This window comes from Tamandua tetradactyla, chromosome 6 (genome assembly GCF_023851605.1).
Source record: "Tamandua tetradactyla isolate mTamTet1 chromosome 6, mTamTet1.pri, whole genome shotgun sequence".
NCBI lineage: Eukaryota > Metazoa > Chordata > Mammalia > Pilosa > Myrmecophagidae > Tamandua > Tamandua tetradactyla.
Genome location: NC_135332.1, coordinates 28,358,555 through 28,377,171, shown reverse-complemented (window position 1 = coordinate 28,377,171; position 18,617 = coordinate 28,358,555). Strand labels below are relative to the sequence as shown.

Below are 18,617 nucleotides of genomic sequence, written 5' to 3'. Positions count from 1 at the left end.
AAAACAGCAGCCTGGCTGCATCCCAAGCCAAGAACTAGCCTGCCAGCTTTCTGCCTTGGACAAAGATCAAGACAGGGCCACTGCTGCAAGCCTCTTACTAGATATTCCAGCTCCTGGGCAGCTCATTTCCACCTGAGTTGGCCCTAGATGAGTTGCCTGGGCCCAGCCACACTCCCCAAGGTATACCGGAGGGAAGCTGATAAAGGGCTGAGATGACAAGACAATGCAAGACACATTATGAAAAGCATGACTTGTGATCCAGATGCCGTTTTCATATTCTGCCAGGGGCTGCCATAGACCCTGCCTTGGATATAGGGGTTTGGACACTTTGACATGAGGGAAAGGACTGCCCACAAGGCCTAAGCCTGCTCAGCAGGAAACTTACTTATTGAAGAGATGATTGTCCACCTTGATCTTGCTGTAGGCTTTGAAGTCATCTGGCATTAACATGACAGGGACAGGGACATTGCTCAGCTCATTGATCTGCAAAGCAAGGGGGAAGTGAGGTTCTCAGCCAGGAGGCCACCAGCTTCAGGGAGAAGCTTTTAAAAGGACTAAAATACGGATGCCACTATCTCACCACAAATACCGTCACAGATTCTCTCCAAGTCTTTATTTCTGCTTTTCTCTTCAATATGAAGTTCCCACCTATTTAAATTCTCTACACCTGATAAGGTCCACCTCAAAAGGTACCTCCTCCATGAAGCTTTGCAGGATTCTCCCCACTATAAATGCTTTTTCCCATCTTGGAATACCTGAGTCATTATTTGTAACCATCTTCGAGCCACCACTCAGCCCCTCATAATATAGCTTATGCTTTCAACTTACAGTCCTGCAAGACTATAAGCTAGACAAGACCATTTCACTGATCCTTGTAAGGCAATTATCATGCAACTAATTTGGGGAGCTCCACAGTGCTTGGCACTATGACTTGCATATAGCTGGCACTCAATAAATATTTATCAAATGCAACAATAAATGGATGGATGGATAATTGTCACCCAACTTAAGTCAGTATTAACTGAAGCCTTTAAACATTTTCATACAAATTGTGAGTCACTTAAATCAACTTGGGGCAAAAGCAGATAGGTTTGTGTGGGTATGTAACTGTCATCCCCAAAATAAAGAATCAACTTTAAAGTGAGCAAAAGATAGAGATCTGGCCACTAGTTCAGTCTGACCCTGTTGGTGGAAGCAGGGCCAGTTCCCCAAGCTCAGGCCCTGCCTTAGGCTGACTTGGGGAAGATAGGGTTGAATGCCTCACCCTTACTGCAAATGAGCCTTCTTATTGTTTTTCATTCCCCTTCAGGGAATGGGAACCTGGGCAGGGAGCTGGGTTCCCATTGGTATGGAGCTGAGGGCAGACCCTGCCCCTCCCCATCCTCAGCTTAGTCAATTAGTGGCCTGATTAGCCACAGACGTCCTCTCCCACCACAGCAGAGTATTTGACACTTGACCCTCAACCCAGTTACCACTAATGCATTCAGGATTTACAGAGGAAACCTTAGTCCTGACTTAATGGATGGGGTGCAGGGAGGTCAGGGCACACGGTCTCCCAGATACTTTCCTTCCAAATACTATTATCTCAATGAGGCCCCATGTGGCAATGAGGGAAAAACCTAGAGTCATTAGGATTCCTTCCGGAGCATAAAGGGGGTAAATGGCATTTAATTTGCTGCCCCTTTTATGTTCTAAATGCTTTTTTCTTTAGAAATGCCAGAGGGTGGAGGAAATTCAAATTAATGCAATAACTGAGCCTGGAAACCACGCCCTCCTAGAGTTGGTGAAAAAAAATTTTACTCAAGGGGAAATGAAGGAGGGGGTAGGAGCTTGGGGGTGTGGTTGGAGGGTAAGGTAACAAAGACTCAGTAACCTGCTGCCAAAAACTGACTGGCATACATAACGGGTGTAAGGTTTCTATTTGGGGAGACGGTAAATTTTAATAATGGAAAGTGGTGAGGGAACTGCAACATTGCAAATCTGATTAATCCCACTGAATGGTACGCTTGCGAGGGGTTGAGACGGTAAAGTTTATGCTGTATATGTGTTCCTACATTAAAAAGAGCTGTTAAAGAGACAATGACAATTAAATGCAATACATATAATCTTGGGTGGGATCTAACTAAGGAAGAGAAAAGGCTCAGATGGACATTATTGGACCGTATCAAAAAATTAGAATACAGACTGTGGATTCTGTATCAATGTTAAATTTCTTGAACTGGATTACTGCACTTAAGATGGGCACATAGGTGAATATTCTTGGTCTTGGGAAATGTACATGGCAGTATTAAGTGTTCAACAAGCATGATGTATACAACCTACACTAAAGTATTCATAAAATGAATTGATAGATGAATGAATGGGTGGATGGATAATATGATAAGGTCTGGATGTACAGACAGATTGAATGATATGGCAAATGTTGCAAAACGTTAAAATTGGTAGATCTGGGTGTTTGGGAGGATAGGGGTATGTTAATGTTCTCTGTAAGAGGTTTATACTATTTCTGTAACTGCCCTGTAAGTTTGAAAGTATTTCAAAACAAAAGGTTTAAATTTTTTTTTGGTTTGGCTATTCTTGTTTGTCATTTCACATAATTTTTTAAAAGTTTGCCGATTTCTAAGAAAAAAATATCCTTCTGGATTTTTAATGTGGCTGTATTGAATCTGTAGGTAATGTGGGAGAGAAGTGACATCATTAGGGTTATGATCATCAGTCCATGATCATCACCCATCTCCTCATATATTTAGGTCTTTTTTAATTATTTCATCTATGTTTTAGGGTTTTCAGCATGCAGACCTTACACATATTTGGTTAGATTTTTATCTAAATAGTTCATGTTTTTTAAACTATAATGCTACTTTGAACATTTTAATTTCCAGTTGTTCATCCTTACTATGTGGAAATATGATTGTTTTTTGTATACTTACCTTATATACTGTAAACTTGATTAACTAAATTATTTGCTCAAGATGACTTTTGGTTAATTCGTTGTGATTTTATACATAGAAAATCATGTCCACTGCAAACATAGACTATTTTACTTTTTCTTTTCAAAAAAATTAAACCTGACTGGCATTGATCCAAGAGTATATACTACATGATTTCATTTATATAGAAGTCTAAAAGAGGAATCTATAGAGAAAGAAATCAGACAAGAGACTGGCTAGGCTGAGTGGGGGAGGTGACTGTAAAGAGATGTGAGAGAATTTTTTAAGGTGGAAGAAATGCTCTATATGTTGATTGGTGTGATAGTTATATGTGTATACACATTTGTCAGAACTCATCAAACTGCACCCCTAAAAAGTGTGCATTTTATTGTATGTAACATATGCCCAATAAAGTCAATTTAAAAAGCTCCCAGCATCCAGATCCATGATGCCCTTCATTGGCTAAACCCTGACCAACTTATAGCCAAAAAAGAAAGAGAAGAAAAAAGTCAACATGCCAGTTTCCATTCCAGGGGTGCTCACAAGAGAATCTGATAGTTAACCCTTTGCCTACAAAGGAAACTTCCTTATTTTTCTGCCACAGAAACAATTGATGGTGGTCATCCCACTTCCTTTTCCCTGGCATATCAAGCCTGGCTCTGAAAGTTAAAGGGGAAATAGGGACTGTGGCATAATTTTATTCTTGGCCTGATGGCTTAGTCTTTTTCATTCCCTCCCTCGCCGTTTTGGCACGTCTGGTTCTTCTAGACCTCTGAATTACAAGCCTCACCCGGCGACTAGTGACGCAGCCTTGTCTCTCTACCCCTGTTGGCCTCCTCCTTATCCCTCCACCCGCCCAACATCCGCAGCTACAGGCACACTCAAAAACAACATCTCCCTGGTACCTACAGACACAGTCACCCCATCCGTCCTCCCTGTGTGATTGGCTACCCTCCCCTGGAGTCCACGCCCTAACTCCACCTCTCCTCAACTGTATATATTCCGGGGCTCACCGAGCCTCGAGGTCTTTAGCTACTGGCGGCCATGGCATAAGCTTCTACCAACAATAAAGCTACCTTGCTTCATGCCTTAATTGACTCGGCCTCCAGTCCTTCAGACCGCAGTGGTCCCCTGCGCGCACGCCTCCGACCCAGACCCTCGAGCTCAAACCCCCTCTGCGCCTGGCGGTTCTACTCCCTGGACCCCCTCGGCAGGAGGAGTGGACCCTCGCTAGCCTAGCGGGACCGGACTCGGCGGAGTCCCACCTCTCCCCGCAGCTGGCGCCCAACGTGGGGCCCACTCTTCGTCTGCCCATTGGACCCCAGCGCACCCTAGGACCTCGTTGGAGGTAAGCGCCCTCGGCATTAGCACTCCAAACCCCTAGGTCCGAACCGGAGTGGCTAATTGTCTCACTAAATTTTGGTTAACATGGGTAGCAGAATTACTCGGCAGCAGGCACCACAGGTCCGTGCCCTAGCGGCACTCTTAGACACTCATAAGTGTAAAGTCTCTGTTAAGCAACTGCAGGTTTATTGGGATCTCCTGCTTCCTTTTAACCCATGGCTAGTTACTTGCCACCTGTGGAGTACAGATACTTATGATCAGCTAATTGCTAGAGTAACAGACAAAATGGAGCACGAGGGTAAGCGTTTCCCTCCGGGGTTGCTCCCCACTCTCATTACCATTCGCTCCTGCCTTCAGGGCTCCTCGCCGCCGACAGACGGCCGCCCGGCCCGGGCGATGGCCGCGGAGACTGACGGCTCCGATTCTGAGTCAGACTCGGACGCCGAGTTGCTGCTCGATCAGCTTAATAATCGGTTAGAGGTAGATCCTCCGAGAGATACAAATGGCGGCCTTCTGGCTTCTTCCTCGAGTAAAGATCAGGTCAACAGGAAAAACCTCTACCCCGCCCTCCCGAAAGAGAGTGGCCAGGGGCCATCTCGTGACACACTTCCTCCCAATCCACTTCCACCTCCTCCGGAGTTGAAAAAGCGGAACAACACTCCCTCGGCCCCTCCTCTCACAGGGGAGGAGCCTGGTCCGCCATCTTATACCCCTCTTCCGCCATTTTCTGAGGGGGAGGAGCCCAATCCGCCATTTCGTGAAACCTGCCCGCCGTTTTGTGACTCCGGGGCCACGGCCGCCAGCCCAGTCTGGCCTGGTAGCCCACCTGTTCAGTCCGCTACAGCGGCATGGCCTACTGAGCCCCAGCGGCCCCTCCCACCGCCCGTGGTTGGACGCTTCCCTATGAATCTCCAGCCGACGCAGCAGCGCCCACTTGCTTGGTATCCTCACAGTGCAGAGGCAATCAAGCAACTGCGCAAAGCAGTCAAGGAAGACGGGTTTGCGAGTCCATACGCGACCCACCTGCTAGAGGAAATGTCCACGCAGCTTAATACACCTCACGATTGGACAACTCTAGCCAGAGCTATTCTCACCCCAGGCCAGTATGTTGATTGGAAGGCGCACTTCAACTCGGAGGCCGAGTGGGCTGCTCGACAGCTAGCTTACCAAGGAGGGCCTCCAGGCCTTGGCATCCCTCTCGGGTCTTTCCTCGGGATCGGTCCGTACTTCGACCCAGCGGTCTATACCGCTGCCCCAAATGGGTTTTGGGTTCAGTTGCGAGAAGTAGCCATGCGGGCCTTCCGTAGTTGTTCAGCCTCCAGACCAGAACAGATTACCAAGTTAACTCAGAAACCAGACGAGGATTTCGCCTCCTTTGTCTCTAGAGTACAAGAGGCTTGCAGAAACAAAATACATGATTATCAGGGGCAAAACGCACTGGCTAAGGAACTCATATTTGAGGGAGCCCGTCCCATCTTCAGACAAGCGCTAGCAGGCGTTCGGGAGAAGTCCATCTCTGACTGGGTACTTGCTTGTTCTAACATTAATCCTTCCGCACGAGACCTTGCTGACTCCCTAGCACTCGCACTTAGAGCTACTAATGAGTGTTATCGGTGTGGTGAGTCTGGACATTTTGCTCGGGAGTGTCCTAATCGACCTGACCCGAGAGACACGGGGGCCAAGCAACCAGAAGAGAGACGCTGGCAAGAGCGGAAGCCCAAAACCCCTTGCCCAAAGTGTAACAATGGCTATCACTGGGCACGCAATTGCCGCGCACCTAACCCGCCTTTAAACTTCCAAGGGTCTCAGCCCCGTCCCCAAGAGACCCGGGGTGTCAGCAGGAACACCCCCAAACCATAATGTGGACCATTCCCATAACCCCGAACAAGCCCACCCGTAAACTAAAAATCGGAGCCGATTGGCTTCTTGGTACGGTGGACTCGGGAGCAGAAATTTCATACCTTCCTGCCAAATGGAAAAATCTGTGCCCAACTACCGCAGGGCCCGCGGTAATCAGTGCCATGGGCTCTGCCCCCTCGGAGAGAGCCGCCATCCCCCTTACATGGGAGGATGAAGAAGGCCGCCGAGGCGTCTTCAGGCCATTGTTTCTAAGTACCATAGATCAGATCCTGTGGGGAAGAGACATCCTTGCAGCGGCAGGGGCAGTGATTACTACTGATCCCCCCCAATAGTTTGCGCCACTGCTCGCGTTACACCTCCGGCACCCACTCCTCTTCAATGGGACACAGAGGAACCTATCTGGGTGGAGCAGTGGCCACTTCCGTCCCACAAGTTAACAATTGTAGAGCAACTAGTGCAAGAGCAATTGGCCGCAGGACACATAGAGCCATCATGCAGTCCTTACAATTCTCCAGTTTTTGTTATCAGTAAAAAGGGAGGTACAAAATTTAGACTCCTTCATGACCTCAGGGAAATTAACCAGCACATCCAACCCATGGGGTCCCCTCAGCCTGGTATGCCTCACCCTGCAGCTCTTGCTAAGCATCTGCAGATAGCCACCATAGACATAAAGGACTGTTTCTTTTCCATTCCGTTGCATGACAGGGACAAGGAAAAGTTTGCCTTCACGGTGCCAGTCACTAACCACATGGGGGTAGCACAGCATTATCAATGGAAGGTTCTGCCACAAGGCATGCGAAATAGCCCAGCCATTTGTCAGGCATATGTGAATGTTGCTGTGCAGCCTCTCCGCTCCAAGCCACTATTCTGCATTACATGGATGACGTGCTTATAGGAGCGGATACTCAGGAACAATTGCAGACTGTCTTGTCGTTGCTAATCGCTAATCTCCAGAGTTTGGGGCTAACAGTCCAGCCTGATAAAGTTCAAACCACTCCTCCCTACACATTCTTGGGTTACACCATCGGTAAGAAAGTTGCACCTGTTAAGTTTTCATTTGAAATCCCAGAGCGGTTGCAACTGCATCAGTTGCAGCAACCTTGTGGACAAATAAATTGGGTAAGGTCGGCTCTCCCAATAACGACTCAAGAGCTTGAACCACTGTTTGAGTTACTAAAAAACAGCCATAAAACAGTAGAGGCACTCAATCAGCCTATCAAACTTAATTTCTGGGCCAAGCATGCCCTAGTTCTGTTCAACAGTCACTTTGCCAACAGCCAGTTAGACAGATTTCAGCCTGATAAGCCTCTCCTGGCCTTGGTACTGAACACCTATCACTCGCCCTCGGGCACCCTCTGGCAAGAGGGCCCATTGTTTTGGGTTCATCCGGCCAAGAGTAAGCTCAGGAAAATTTGCTCACAAACCAGGCTGTGGATAACCCTAGTTCAGGATCTCATTAAGGCCGCAGTGCAACTGGTGGGTCGTCCTCCGGACACCATCATTTGGCCCTTTGAGGACAAACAGACTACTTGGCTAATCCAGAACAGCCTGGATATGCAGATTCTAATGGAAGGCTTCTGTGGTACATTCTCCAACACATACCCTCAGCACCGGTTGTTTCAGGCCCTTCTCCACTTTCCATTAAAATCTAGCAGTCCATTCCATCCGTTCCCATCCTCAGTGCCCATCCCTCGGGCCACCACCATCTTCACAGATGCTTCTAAAAACAAGTTTGCCTTTGTAGCATTCGTTCCTCAGCGGGAGGAACCAGTGTGTGTCATTCAAAATAACCAGCATTCTATGCAAGTGGGGGAACTCAAAGCAGTCCTCTTAGCCTTACAGCAGTTTCCAGAGGAACCGGTAAACATCTTCACTGACAGCCTATACACTTATCAGGTTTGCAAAGTCCTAGCTCTAGCCATGTTTTACCCGGATTATTCTAAGCCCATAGATGAGTCTCTAAGTCTGCTAAAAAACACCCTAGAAGAAAGAGGGCCTCTGTGGTTCATTGCACATGTACGCAGCCATTCGGGCCTCCCAGGCCCCATTGCCGAAGGCAATCGGCTCGCTGACAGGGCTGTCTCAGCCCAGGTCCTCGCAACCATGCAGGACCCCGTCAATGCCGCCAAACAGTTACACAGCAGGTTCCACCTGTCTGCAGGGGCAATCCGGCATCTATGTGGGTTGCCTATCGAAACAGCTAAGCACTTAGTCAGAAGCTGCGCCACTTGCGCTCCATTCGTGCCCTTGGGACCTCTACAGCCACAAGGGGTGAATCCCCGAGGTCTCAAGCCCAATGCTAGATGGCAGATGGATGTCACTCATGTTCCGTCCTTCGGACACCACAAGTATTTGCATGTAATCATAGATACCTATTCTGGCATGTGTTACGCGGTCCCTCTCCCAGGAGAGACTGCCAAGCACTGTGTTCAGGCCCTCAGGCAAGGAATTCTCTTTATGGGAGTCCCTTGGGACCTAAAAACAGACAATGGTCCTGCGTATCTCAGCGCTGCCTTCAAAAGTTTTCTGGATATGTACAACATCACTCACCATTTTGGCATCCCCTATAACCCTCAGGGGCAAGCCATGGTCGAGGCACTAAACAAAAGAATTAAAATTCAAATTGAAAAGCAGAGAAGTAACATGCCTCAGGCGTCACCCAAAGACATCATTACTCAAGTCCTCATAGTTTTAAATTTGTTAACCTTTGACAAAGATGGTCTGTCACCTCTGCACAGGCATTGGGGTCCCGCCAACCGACCTTCAGTGGTCCCCTCAGTCTACTGGCGTGATCCAGTCACAAATACTTGGTCGGGTCCCGCCCCGCTCCTAGCGCAGGGACGCGATTTTGCTTGTGTCTTTCCAGAGAGTGAGCCGCAACCACTCTGGATCCCTTCGCGTCACGTCCGACCAGCGACGGCCTCTACAAATAAAACAGGAGACCGGAATACAGCCCAACCCAAGCCGCAATAATGACACGGGTCTCAGTCACCTCGGCTCCTGTGGATCCCGGTTAATGCCACCACGTGGGTAGCTCCTCAACTCCCTTATTCCATAGGAACCGATTCCCTAGTAGGCTTGCGGCGATCCAGGCGGGACTTCGGGATTTCGGCTGCCATTGCGGCTGCAATCGTAGCAGCCGTTGCGGCCTCCACCGTAGCCGCCGTAGCCATCACTCAAACGTCCACCATGGCCGACACCCTTCTCAACGTCTCCCGAGTAGCCGCCAAAGCCGCCGGAATTCAGGAGGACATCAACCACCTAATGCACGCTGCGGTGTTCAATCTGCAGCAACAAATGGACCTATTAGCCTTGGACGGAGAAGCCCTCTTTGAATTAGCCTCGTCCTCTTGTGACGGGCGGTATCCCTTCACTCAGTTTTGTGTTACCCCCGTCCCTGTAAATCATTCCGTGCCCCGTATGTCTTTGCGTAATTGGATCTTCACAGCTTACAATGAGTCTTATTGGGATACCACACATAAACTACAAGCTACCATCCTCACCCTAGAAAATACCATAGTCCCACAAATCTCCACTTCTATTCTCTCTGACCTAACTGCTAAATTCAGTTCTCTCTTCCAGCCCTCCAATATAATTTTCTACGGGGTTCTCGCGTTCCTCTTTATCCTCGTCCTCTTACTCTTCAAATTCCTCCTTTCTAAGCTGCTCACTCTCCGTCGCCAGTCTCGAGCTGAGGCCCAAGTTCTGGCTGCTGCTATGCTCGGCCTAAATCGTCTGGTATGTTCTGTGGAGGAACGCAGACAAGCCCAGGTTTGGCTCGCAGGCCTAGCCTCGCCTGAGGACTGATCACCCTTGGGCTGGGGACAGATGAGGACCGGTCTCTCCTGCTTCCCCTAGGCAAAGACAGTCATCGCCTGCCCACATTCCTCACACCCCCCCACGGGGGCTGCATGTTGCCAGAGTACGTGCATCTGGGTCCACCAGATGGGCACCGCTGGGTGCGACACAAGGATCGCAGAAGAGGGTCACTCTAACAGACCTCCTCTGGCTCTTCTGGGGCACATGAGATTTGCATAAGGGTCGGCTCAGCACATACCCTTCCCCTGAAATTCTGAGCCTCACGTGCAAGGGGAATCTCATCCCTACCCCTCCCAGCAAAGGTTCATGCCCGCCACTTGTCACACAAGTGTGTTCTTTAAAAAGGAAAAAGAGAGGAATTGTGGCATAATTTTATTCTTGGCCTGATGGCTTAGTCTTTTTCATTCCCTCCCTCGCCGTTTTGGCACGTCCGGTTCTTCTAGGCCTCTGAATTACAAGCCTCACCCGGCGACTAGTGACGCAGCCTTGTCTCTCTACCCCTGTTGGCCTCCTCCTTATCCCTCCACCCGCCCAACATCCGCAGCTATAGGCACACTCAAAAAGAACATCTCCCTGGTACCTACAGACACAGTCACCCCATCCGTCCTCCCTGTGTGATTGGCTACCCTCCCCCTGGAGTCCACGCCCAAACTCCACCTCTCCTCAACTGTATATATTCTGGGGCTCACCGAGCCTCGAGGTCTTTAGCTACTGGCGGCCATGGCATAAGCTTCTACCAACAATAAAGCTACCTAGCTTCATGCCTTAATTGACTCGGCCTCCAGTCCTTCAGACCGCAGTGGTCCCCTGCGCGCGCGCCTCCGACCCAGACCCTCGAGTTCAAGCTCCCTCTGCGCCTGGCGGTTCTACTCCCTGGACCCCCTCGGCAGGAGGAGTGGACCCTCGCTAGCCTAGCAGGACCGGAATCGGCGGAGTCCCACCTCTCCCCGCAGGGACAAAGATGTTGAGGCCTCAAAGAGGATGGTTTTATGCCAAAACATATGTGCTAGAAATCTAGACTTGGTGCCAAGGCCAGGGCTTGATAATGAGGGAACCAGAAAAAATTAAAACACCTGCTTTAGAGGAGCCAACTGCCCTTTGCCAGGATAAATTACTCCAACAGGAGCTATTCAGGAATGCTCCACTTATTCATGCTCTACCATCCTAGGTGCAGCATACTGTGAATGGCTATAAGTTGGTCAGCTTTTAGTACTCCATTTCTATTCTATTTTTTTTAATCTACTCAATTATTTTAACCTTTTTTTCCCTCTATTGTTTATTTTTTTATTCAAATTTTTTACTCATCTGTCCATATCGTAGGTAAAAGCATTCATTCATCTCTATTCCTGATTATGCAACCCAATATCAGGAACTTTTAACTTGGATAATACTTTGGTGAATAATCCATAAATGTGAATAAGAGAGACTCTTAGAAGTTCACCTCTCATTTACAGTGAGCTACATGTGGTTCACTCTAGGAATCAGCTCTACTATATATTTTTTCAGGTATGCTAAATTTCGTATCCCCAGAGTTCTACTGAATTTCAGTTGAACAAGTTGTTACCTACCACATGCTTCATTCTGTGTGGGAGGAGAGGGGTGCAAGGGAAGAAAGGGTTGTGCATATACAAGAAATAGGAGGCTTATTCTTATTCCCCTAACAGGGAGACGTGACAAACCCACGACACAGTGAAATGTGAATTCAAAGCAGTATTCAGTTAACTGAGAATACAAAGATAGATATCCAGAAAAGGATCAGAGGTTCAGAGGAGGCTAAGGCCAGCCTAGCCTTACACACCAGACCCTTACACAGATGGCACCTAATGCCTCTCCTAGTGTTGCCAACAGCACTGAACAACTGGGAGAATCCACAATCAGATTATGCTACACTCCTGCTTAAAAATCTTCCATGAGGACCATGCATGCCCCCCCACCCCCCAAAAATCTTCCATGACTCCTCATCAACCTCAAGATAACCTCCTTAGCCTGACAATCAAGGCCTTTCCTGATCTAACTCAGATTCTGCCAAATTTCTACTCAATGTACGGAGAGCCTTTTCTATATGCCAGTCTATGCTAGAAGCTGGGGATACAAACTGAAAAGACTTTGTCTCCTATTAGCTGGGAAGACAGACAACAAATCACTCTAATACAATGTGATGAGAACTATAATTGAGTTATACATAAAGGTGGATGGAAAAACAGATTAAGAAATAACTGATTCTGCCTGGGAATGAGAGTAAGAGGATTGGTTGCTAGAGGAAGCTACAGAGAAATACATTTGAGTAAGGCTTAGGATGGTAGTTCTCCAAACAGGGAGAGGAAGGGAATTCCAGACCATGGGAACAGTCAGAACCAGCCTTAGAGTTGTGAAATTACACTGCCTATTTTAGGAATGGGGGGATGAGGGGGCAAAAACAGCAGGGTAAGGTAGAGGTAATAAGGAGCACAGGGAGATAATACAGAAAAAAATAGGTAAATGGCCTTTATTTATTTATTTATTAATAAACAAAGTTAAAATTATTTATTTATTACTAGACAACAGCTAATTCTATTTATTGAATGCCTACAAGTGGCTAGTACTTTATAATATATTATTTTAGATATCACATATATTATATTTATATTTTATGTTCTTACCTCTAATACTTATAATAATTATGTAAAGTATTATTAATCTGAGTTTGCAAAAGAGGTTCTAAGCATGTGCAGGTACTAAGAGGTTTAAAAGAGGTTCTAAGATGCACAGGATTTGAGCCCAGTCTGTCTGGTGCCAAAACTTGGGCACTATACTGTACTATACAATCCTTTCTAGTAGATAGCTACCCTGTCTGAGGTAGCATTTTCCATTCCTTGCCTCTATCCTAATAAGCCTGAAGAAAAGTGTTATATCTATTTCATAGAAAACAAAAAGGAATCTTAGAGAAAACAAATTACTACTCCAAAGCCATACCTTGTGGCAGAGACTATATTTCAACTTTGGTTTGTCCACTATATGAGAAGTTCAGACTTGAGTATGCAGACATACTCAGTGGGAAGTTCTCTCAGGGTTTTAAGCTGAGAATTCACATGATTAATGGGCAATACTGAAAGCTAATTCTGGGATCAAAATCACTTAAGGATTGGAAAGGGCAAAGATAAGCAGCAGAGAGACCATTTACGGGGCCATTACAATAGTCCAGGTGATAGAGCAGACAGTAGGATTAGAAGAAGGGATAAAAGCTAAGTGAATCAGTCAAGATCTGGCTATTAACACTTCCTCTGTATGAACTTCCCTGTCATCCCCAGGTTGGATTAATAACACATTCCTCTGTACATCTTTATATCCTATTACATCCTAAAAATGGGTAATTATTTGCTTACATGCCTGATTTCTTCATTCAGTTGTGAGCCTCTAGAAGGAAAAGACCGCCTTACCCATTTTTTTAATCCCTAGGACAATGACTGGCACATGTTGGATGTGGGGATGGAAGATGGAAGAAGGAGGGAGCTGGGGACTGAAGGATGGCTAACATTAGGATAAACTGAGAAAAGAGACAGTAGAGCTGAGGTGACCATGATAAGGGCTCACAGTCTGGAAGAGTGGGGAAGATTTAGCTTAGCTAATGAAGTTCTGACCAGACTGCAGAAAGTCTTGAAGGGAGAGAAGAATGGACTTATTTGGTAGACAAAGAAAAGTGACTAAAAGTTTTAAAGCATGAAAGGTCATGACTAAAGCATGACTTTTCCTTCACTATCCAGCATATTTCTGGGCCTATCTCTCCCACCTTCAACAAGAGCACTCTTGTGGAATGCAAACTCACTGGAGTATCAGGAAAATCCAAGATATTAGGAAGGTAAGTCTGCTGTATCTTGCAGTCACATAAATGGTTTTTGGATTTTCCACATGATTAAAGACTTCTCCGTCAACATAAATAATGAAAAGATGAAACCAACTAAGTGAGAAGCAACCAGAGTTTACTCTTATGCTGATCTTACTGGAGATGAAAATTCAGTGGCTAGAGCTAGTCTGGTGAACTTCTGATTCCAGAAGCTTCCACTTTCCTGTGACCTTCCCAGGAGACACGGCTGGGCATGGAGGTTTCCTGGCATGCCCCAGGCTTCTGTTGGCAGCTCAGCTCAGCAATGGGCTGGCCACCACTGGAGAACCACCACTGGAGATCATCTGGTATGTACTCCCATTAGAAAACATAACGTGCTGGGAAATACACTCCCAAGGCCAAAGAAGCCCTAGCAAGACCTGAAAATTCAGAGAAGAGAAAGAAAGGAAAGGAAAGGAAAGAAAGCCACAGATGTCAATAAATCCAGTTTTCGGTGAGGTGGGGAGCCTTGCTGAGGACACATTCATCCAAAGACCTCAATAGAGCAGGAATATTAACAGAAGATTTTTAAAGCAGGAATAGAAAGTATTTGTTTGCAATAAGCAAAGAAAATGCCTAGACAGCACAGGGGTGGAATGTAAGAGAGGAAGTGAGCAAACTTCAGAGCTAACCTTTTCCTCACACCATACACAAAACTTAACTTAAAATGCATCAAAGATCTAAATGTAAAAGCTAAAATTATAAAACTATTAGAAGAAAATAAGGGAGTAAATCTTTGTGACCTTAAGTTAGGCAAAAGCACTAGCGACAAAAGAAAAATCAATAAATTGGACTTCAACAAAATTAAAAATGTTTGTACTTCAGTAGATACCGTCAAGCAAGTGAAAAAGACAGCTTACAGAATGGGGTCAAGTATTTGCTAATCATACATCTAACAGAGGACTTTGCATCTCTTTTTTTTTTTTTGCATGGGCAGGCATCAGGAATTGAACCTGGGTCTCCGGAATGGCAGGTGAGAACTCTGCCTGCTGAGCCACTGTGGCCTTCTCCAGGGAACTTGCATCTCGAATGTATAAGGAACTCTTACAGCTCAATAATAAAAGGACAGATAACACAATTTAAAAAACAGGCAAAGGATCTGAATAGACATTTCTCCAAAGAAAATATACAAATGGCCAATAAAGATAAGAGAAGATGTTCGACATCATCAGCTATCAGGGAAATGCAATCAAAATCACAATGGCATACCAAACTCACACTCAATAGGATGGCTATAATAAAAAAGACTGACAATAACAAGCATGGTGAGGAAGCAGAGAAACTAGAACCTTCACATACTGCTGGTGGGCACATAAAATGGTGGCACTGCTTTGGAAAATAATCTGGCAGTTCCTCAAATAGTTAAACATAGAGTTACCAACAACTAACTATTCCTACTCCTGAGCATACATACCTGGTTCCTAAAGGTATTGGGCCAGGTCTGCCTCTTCTGATCTCCATTCTCCTCTCCAAGGCCATCTTTTCTCTACCTCCAGACTCCCTGCACTGTTTCTCATCCACTAAAACACGTTACAGTTCTCCTCTGACACGTCCAAAGTCTTCTAATTTCTCTCATTTCCTACATTCTTCCTCCATAAAGTCCATGGGCTTCATCTACTGTCTTTGAGAAAAGCTCCTGTGCCAATACTGGGCTCAAAGGCCTCTTTTTTCACCCAGAAGTAAAACGACCCCTCATGACAGAATAACTGGCCTTCTCCGTAGATAAAGATATATCAGACCCTTCATATCTGATAGATCAGCTATAGACCATCATGACTGAACTGCCTAAATGGGAAAATGAAACTGCCTAAATGAAATTAAAGAATCAAAGAAAAAGTGGTATCTGAAATCTAAGATTTCCAAAAGTTGCAACAGTGGTCTTGTGAAGGAAGATCAGCCAACAGAGAGGCTAACAATCACCAAGAATAGTGTGGTCCTCATTCCCTAGAAAGTTGTGAGATTTTACACTCTTCTGGAGAGATGTCTGCATTTCCCAGATGGGAACACTTACATATCAGATCTTACTGAAGGTCAAGATGAAGTCACAATAAACTTCAGGACTGACTTCAGAAGCTTAGCCTGTCGAGGGCAATGCATGTTCCTGAGGTGCTTGCTCATTATGCCCAGGAGCATGGGTCTTGCTTAAAGTGGGTGCCTTTTAGCTAGGCCTCAACAAACATTCTTAAGGTTAGCAAAGAAAGAAAGTGAAAGCCTTGTCCAATAAGCCATGGCAAGACAGGAGGAATCACAGATATCTTTCCAACTGCCCTTCAGACGTTTTCATCTGATGCTCACAATTGGGCAAACTCTGCAAGCACCCCACATGCTCCGAGGAACCGCAAGCATAGACACCACACCTGAGCATAATTCAGGTTCTCTTGCAAGACCATAATTCCCACCTGTCCCGGGAACTGGCTGCAGGATAAGATAGGGGACAGAAACCAAAGAAAACAAGACCTGCCATTCAAGCACCACCATTGGCCAACACAGCACTGTAGTGCTGGACAATGAGCTACATCTTCTGCTGTGACCACAGGCAAGCTGATCCTTCACCTAGGGCCTCTGCTTCTTCCTGCGTAAAATAAGGGACCCAAGATCTCTTCTGACTAGCTGTGATATTTCTGATTCTTGTACCCCTACCAGTTCTCTACACAGACAGGCTACTTTCTAATGAAAAGCAGGCTGCAGAATAAAATCAAGGATTGACTTCCAGGCAGGGTATACATTCTGATGAGCCAGCTTCCCCTGCAACGTTGTCTGATGACCCCCTGAGGCAGCAGGAAGCAGGAGATACAAACTCTGCTGGATTTTTAGTCGGAAGCAACTCCTAGAAGTCTGGGCTTTGCATCAGTCATACTTCCTACCCTGGCCAGGACCCTCACAAATCCCAGTGGTGACACTGAAAGTAAGCTGCCTAAGACCAAGAAACCAACAAAGACCTCACTATACACATGTGCTTTTCCATACCAGATGTAAGGATCTATAACCCTGGCTCAGACTATAATTCATTCATCTCCAGCCAAAGGCTCTTCTACCAAAGCAGAGCAAAAAGTTTCGCTGACTTTGTCCTCATTTGGTTTTGTGGGCAATTCCAACTGCCCAGAAAAGCCAGAGGGGAGCTTAGGAATTAAACTGTGCAGAAAACGTAAGTCATTCGAAGCCATTAGCTTCATCTTTCTCATCCCAAACTTTTAGTGGGTGCTGCTGGTGTTTCAGGTCCATTTACTTCCTCTGCTCATTGCTGGTGTAAATACTCCTAGGCAATGAAATGGTCAGAAGATAAGGAGTGTTTTGGGAAGGGAAAGAAGAAACGCCCTAAACAAACAGCACATAAACAAATTCATCCAGCTCAAACACTGTGCTGGAATCCAACTTCTGGCAGGGGCTGTTGGACAATCCCCAAGGATCCCAAGGATGCTGGGGCCCTCTCACGCATCCTAATCACCATCCATATCACCGGCTTCAGGACCAAAGAACAGAAAGTTCAATAACTGAGAAGTCAATGTCTTTGACATGCACACCATAGGAGAAATACAGGAAGACACATGATTTCTACTATGAGTAGTCCTCCTTACAGTCAGACCTTCTCTTCTCTCAAATCATTACATTCTCTCTTCTCCCAAACCAAGGAAACCCTGGTAAAGTGTCAGTGGTCAGGCGGAGGGATTAGAGGAAGTCTGTGCCTCTCCAGTTAATACCACTACCTTGGTTCCAGAAGGAAAAAAGGAAACCCAGGGATGTTTTCCATAGTCGGGGGCAAGAACCTGAAAGAAGGAAAACTTTGAGCAGCCACGCCATCCAAACGGCCAGAAACAGAGGAAGATTCAGGTAGGCCAATGCCATTCACCCTGCCGACTGGACAGTGCGCTAGCAGACAGTCATAAGGAACACGGGTACAACACATGCAGCAGGCGGGGCGAGGTGAGAAAAGAGAGAAAGGGGATGAAAGCAATTCCACCGCACCCAGGCCTTTCCTCCGAGCTCCAGGGGCTGCTCAGAGCCAGGATACCAGACGCAGGAAGCTACAGGGACTGGGGGTGGGGTAGGGTGGGGCGGGGGGCGAAGGCATACCACTGAGACACCAGGCCTCGCGTACAGAGCGAGGGGTGCACACCCGGCTGGGACGGCGCGCAAGGGTGGGGTGGGCGTGCAAGTGGTTTGGCGAAAGGTTGCAGGAGTCACTGGAAGGGCCCGCGGGGCGAGAGCCGGGGGCTGCTGGGGGCGTGGGAGCACACCGGGCCGCGCTCGGAGGGGTGCGCGCGGGGGAGCAGGTTACCGTGTGGTTCACCCCCCACATCAGGACGCTCAGGATCGGCTCGCTGGCCCGGAATAGCTTCACTTTCTGGCACACGAAATGCTTCTTCTTGGTCTTGGTCTTGCTGGCGCTGAGCGGCGCCACCGCCACCGCCGTGGTGCTGGTGCAGTTGGACGACATGCCCGGGGAGGCGGCGGCGGCGGCGGCGGCGGCGAAAGGGGGGGGGCGGCGGAGACCGCACACAACCCAGCGGCTCCAGGCCTCCCCGGGACCGATCCCCACCCCCGCTCCCTCACCGCGCCATGGTCGCGCCCGTCCCGTTACTCCCCACCCCGCCCCGGTGGTTCAGTCCGCCCCACGCTCCGCCTTCCCCGGGCCGCCCCGCCCCAGGGAGCTGGCCAGCCCGCTCCGCACCCCGCCCCCGGGCGGCCCTCCCCTCCCCGCCTGGGTAGTGCCGCGCGTCCCGGGGAGGCAGCGGCAGCCCTACCAGCCCCTCCTCCCCGGGCTTGACAGGAACCCAGCCAAGCTGGGCTCCGCACGCCTCAAAGCT

The 18,617-nt window shown here is 47.6% G+C and overlaps 1 protein-coding gene across 6 annotated transcripts in view; it reads right to left on the bottom strand.

Moving 5' to 3' along the window:
- PIP4K2B (phosphatidylinositol-5-phosphate 4-kinase type 2 beta) overlaps positions 1-18,374 on the bottom strand; it is a 32,459-nt gene extending 14,085 nt beyond the window's left edge. Inside the window, exons 1-3 of one of the 6 annotated variants that reach the window (XM_077164585.1) lie at positions 8,685-9,815; positions 4,613-5,670; positions 386-483 (exon numbers count right to left, since the gene is read on the bottom strand). In XM_077164585.1, coding sequence (XP_077020700.1) covers positions 386-483; positions 4,613-4,615 — 101 coding nt within the window. In that variant the 5' untranslated portion in view covers positions 4,616-5,670; positions 8,685-9,815. Of the gene's footprint in view, positions 1-385; positions 484-4,612; positions 9,816-18,088 lie in introns of those variants that run through there. The other 5 variants (XM_077164589.1, XM_077164584.1, XM_077164586.1 and 2 more) reach the window with 5 other exon arrangements.
- Positions 18,375-18,617: the final 243 nt, after the last annotated feature.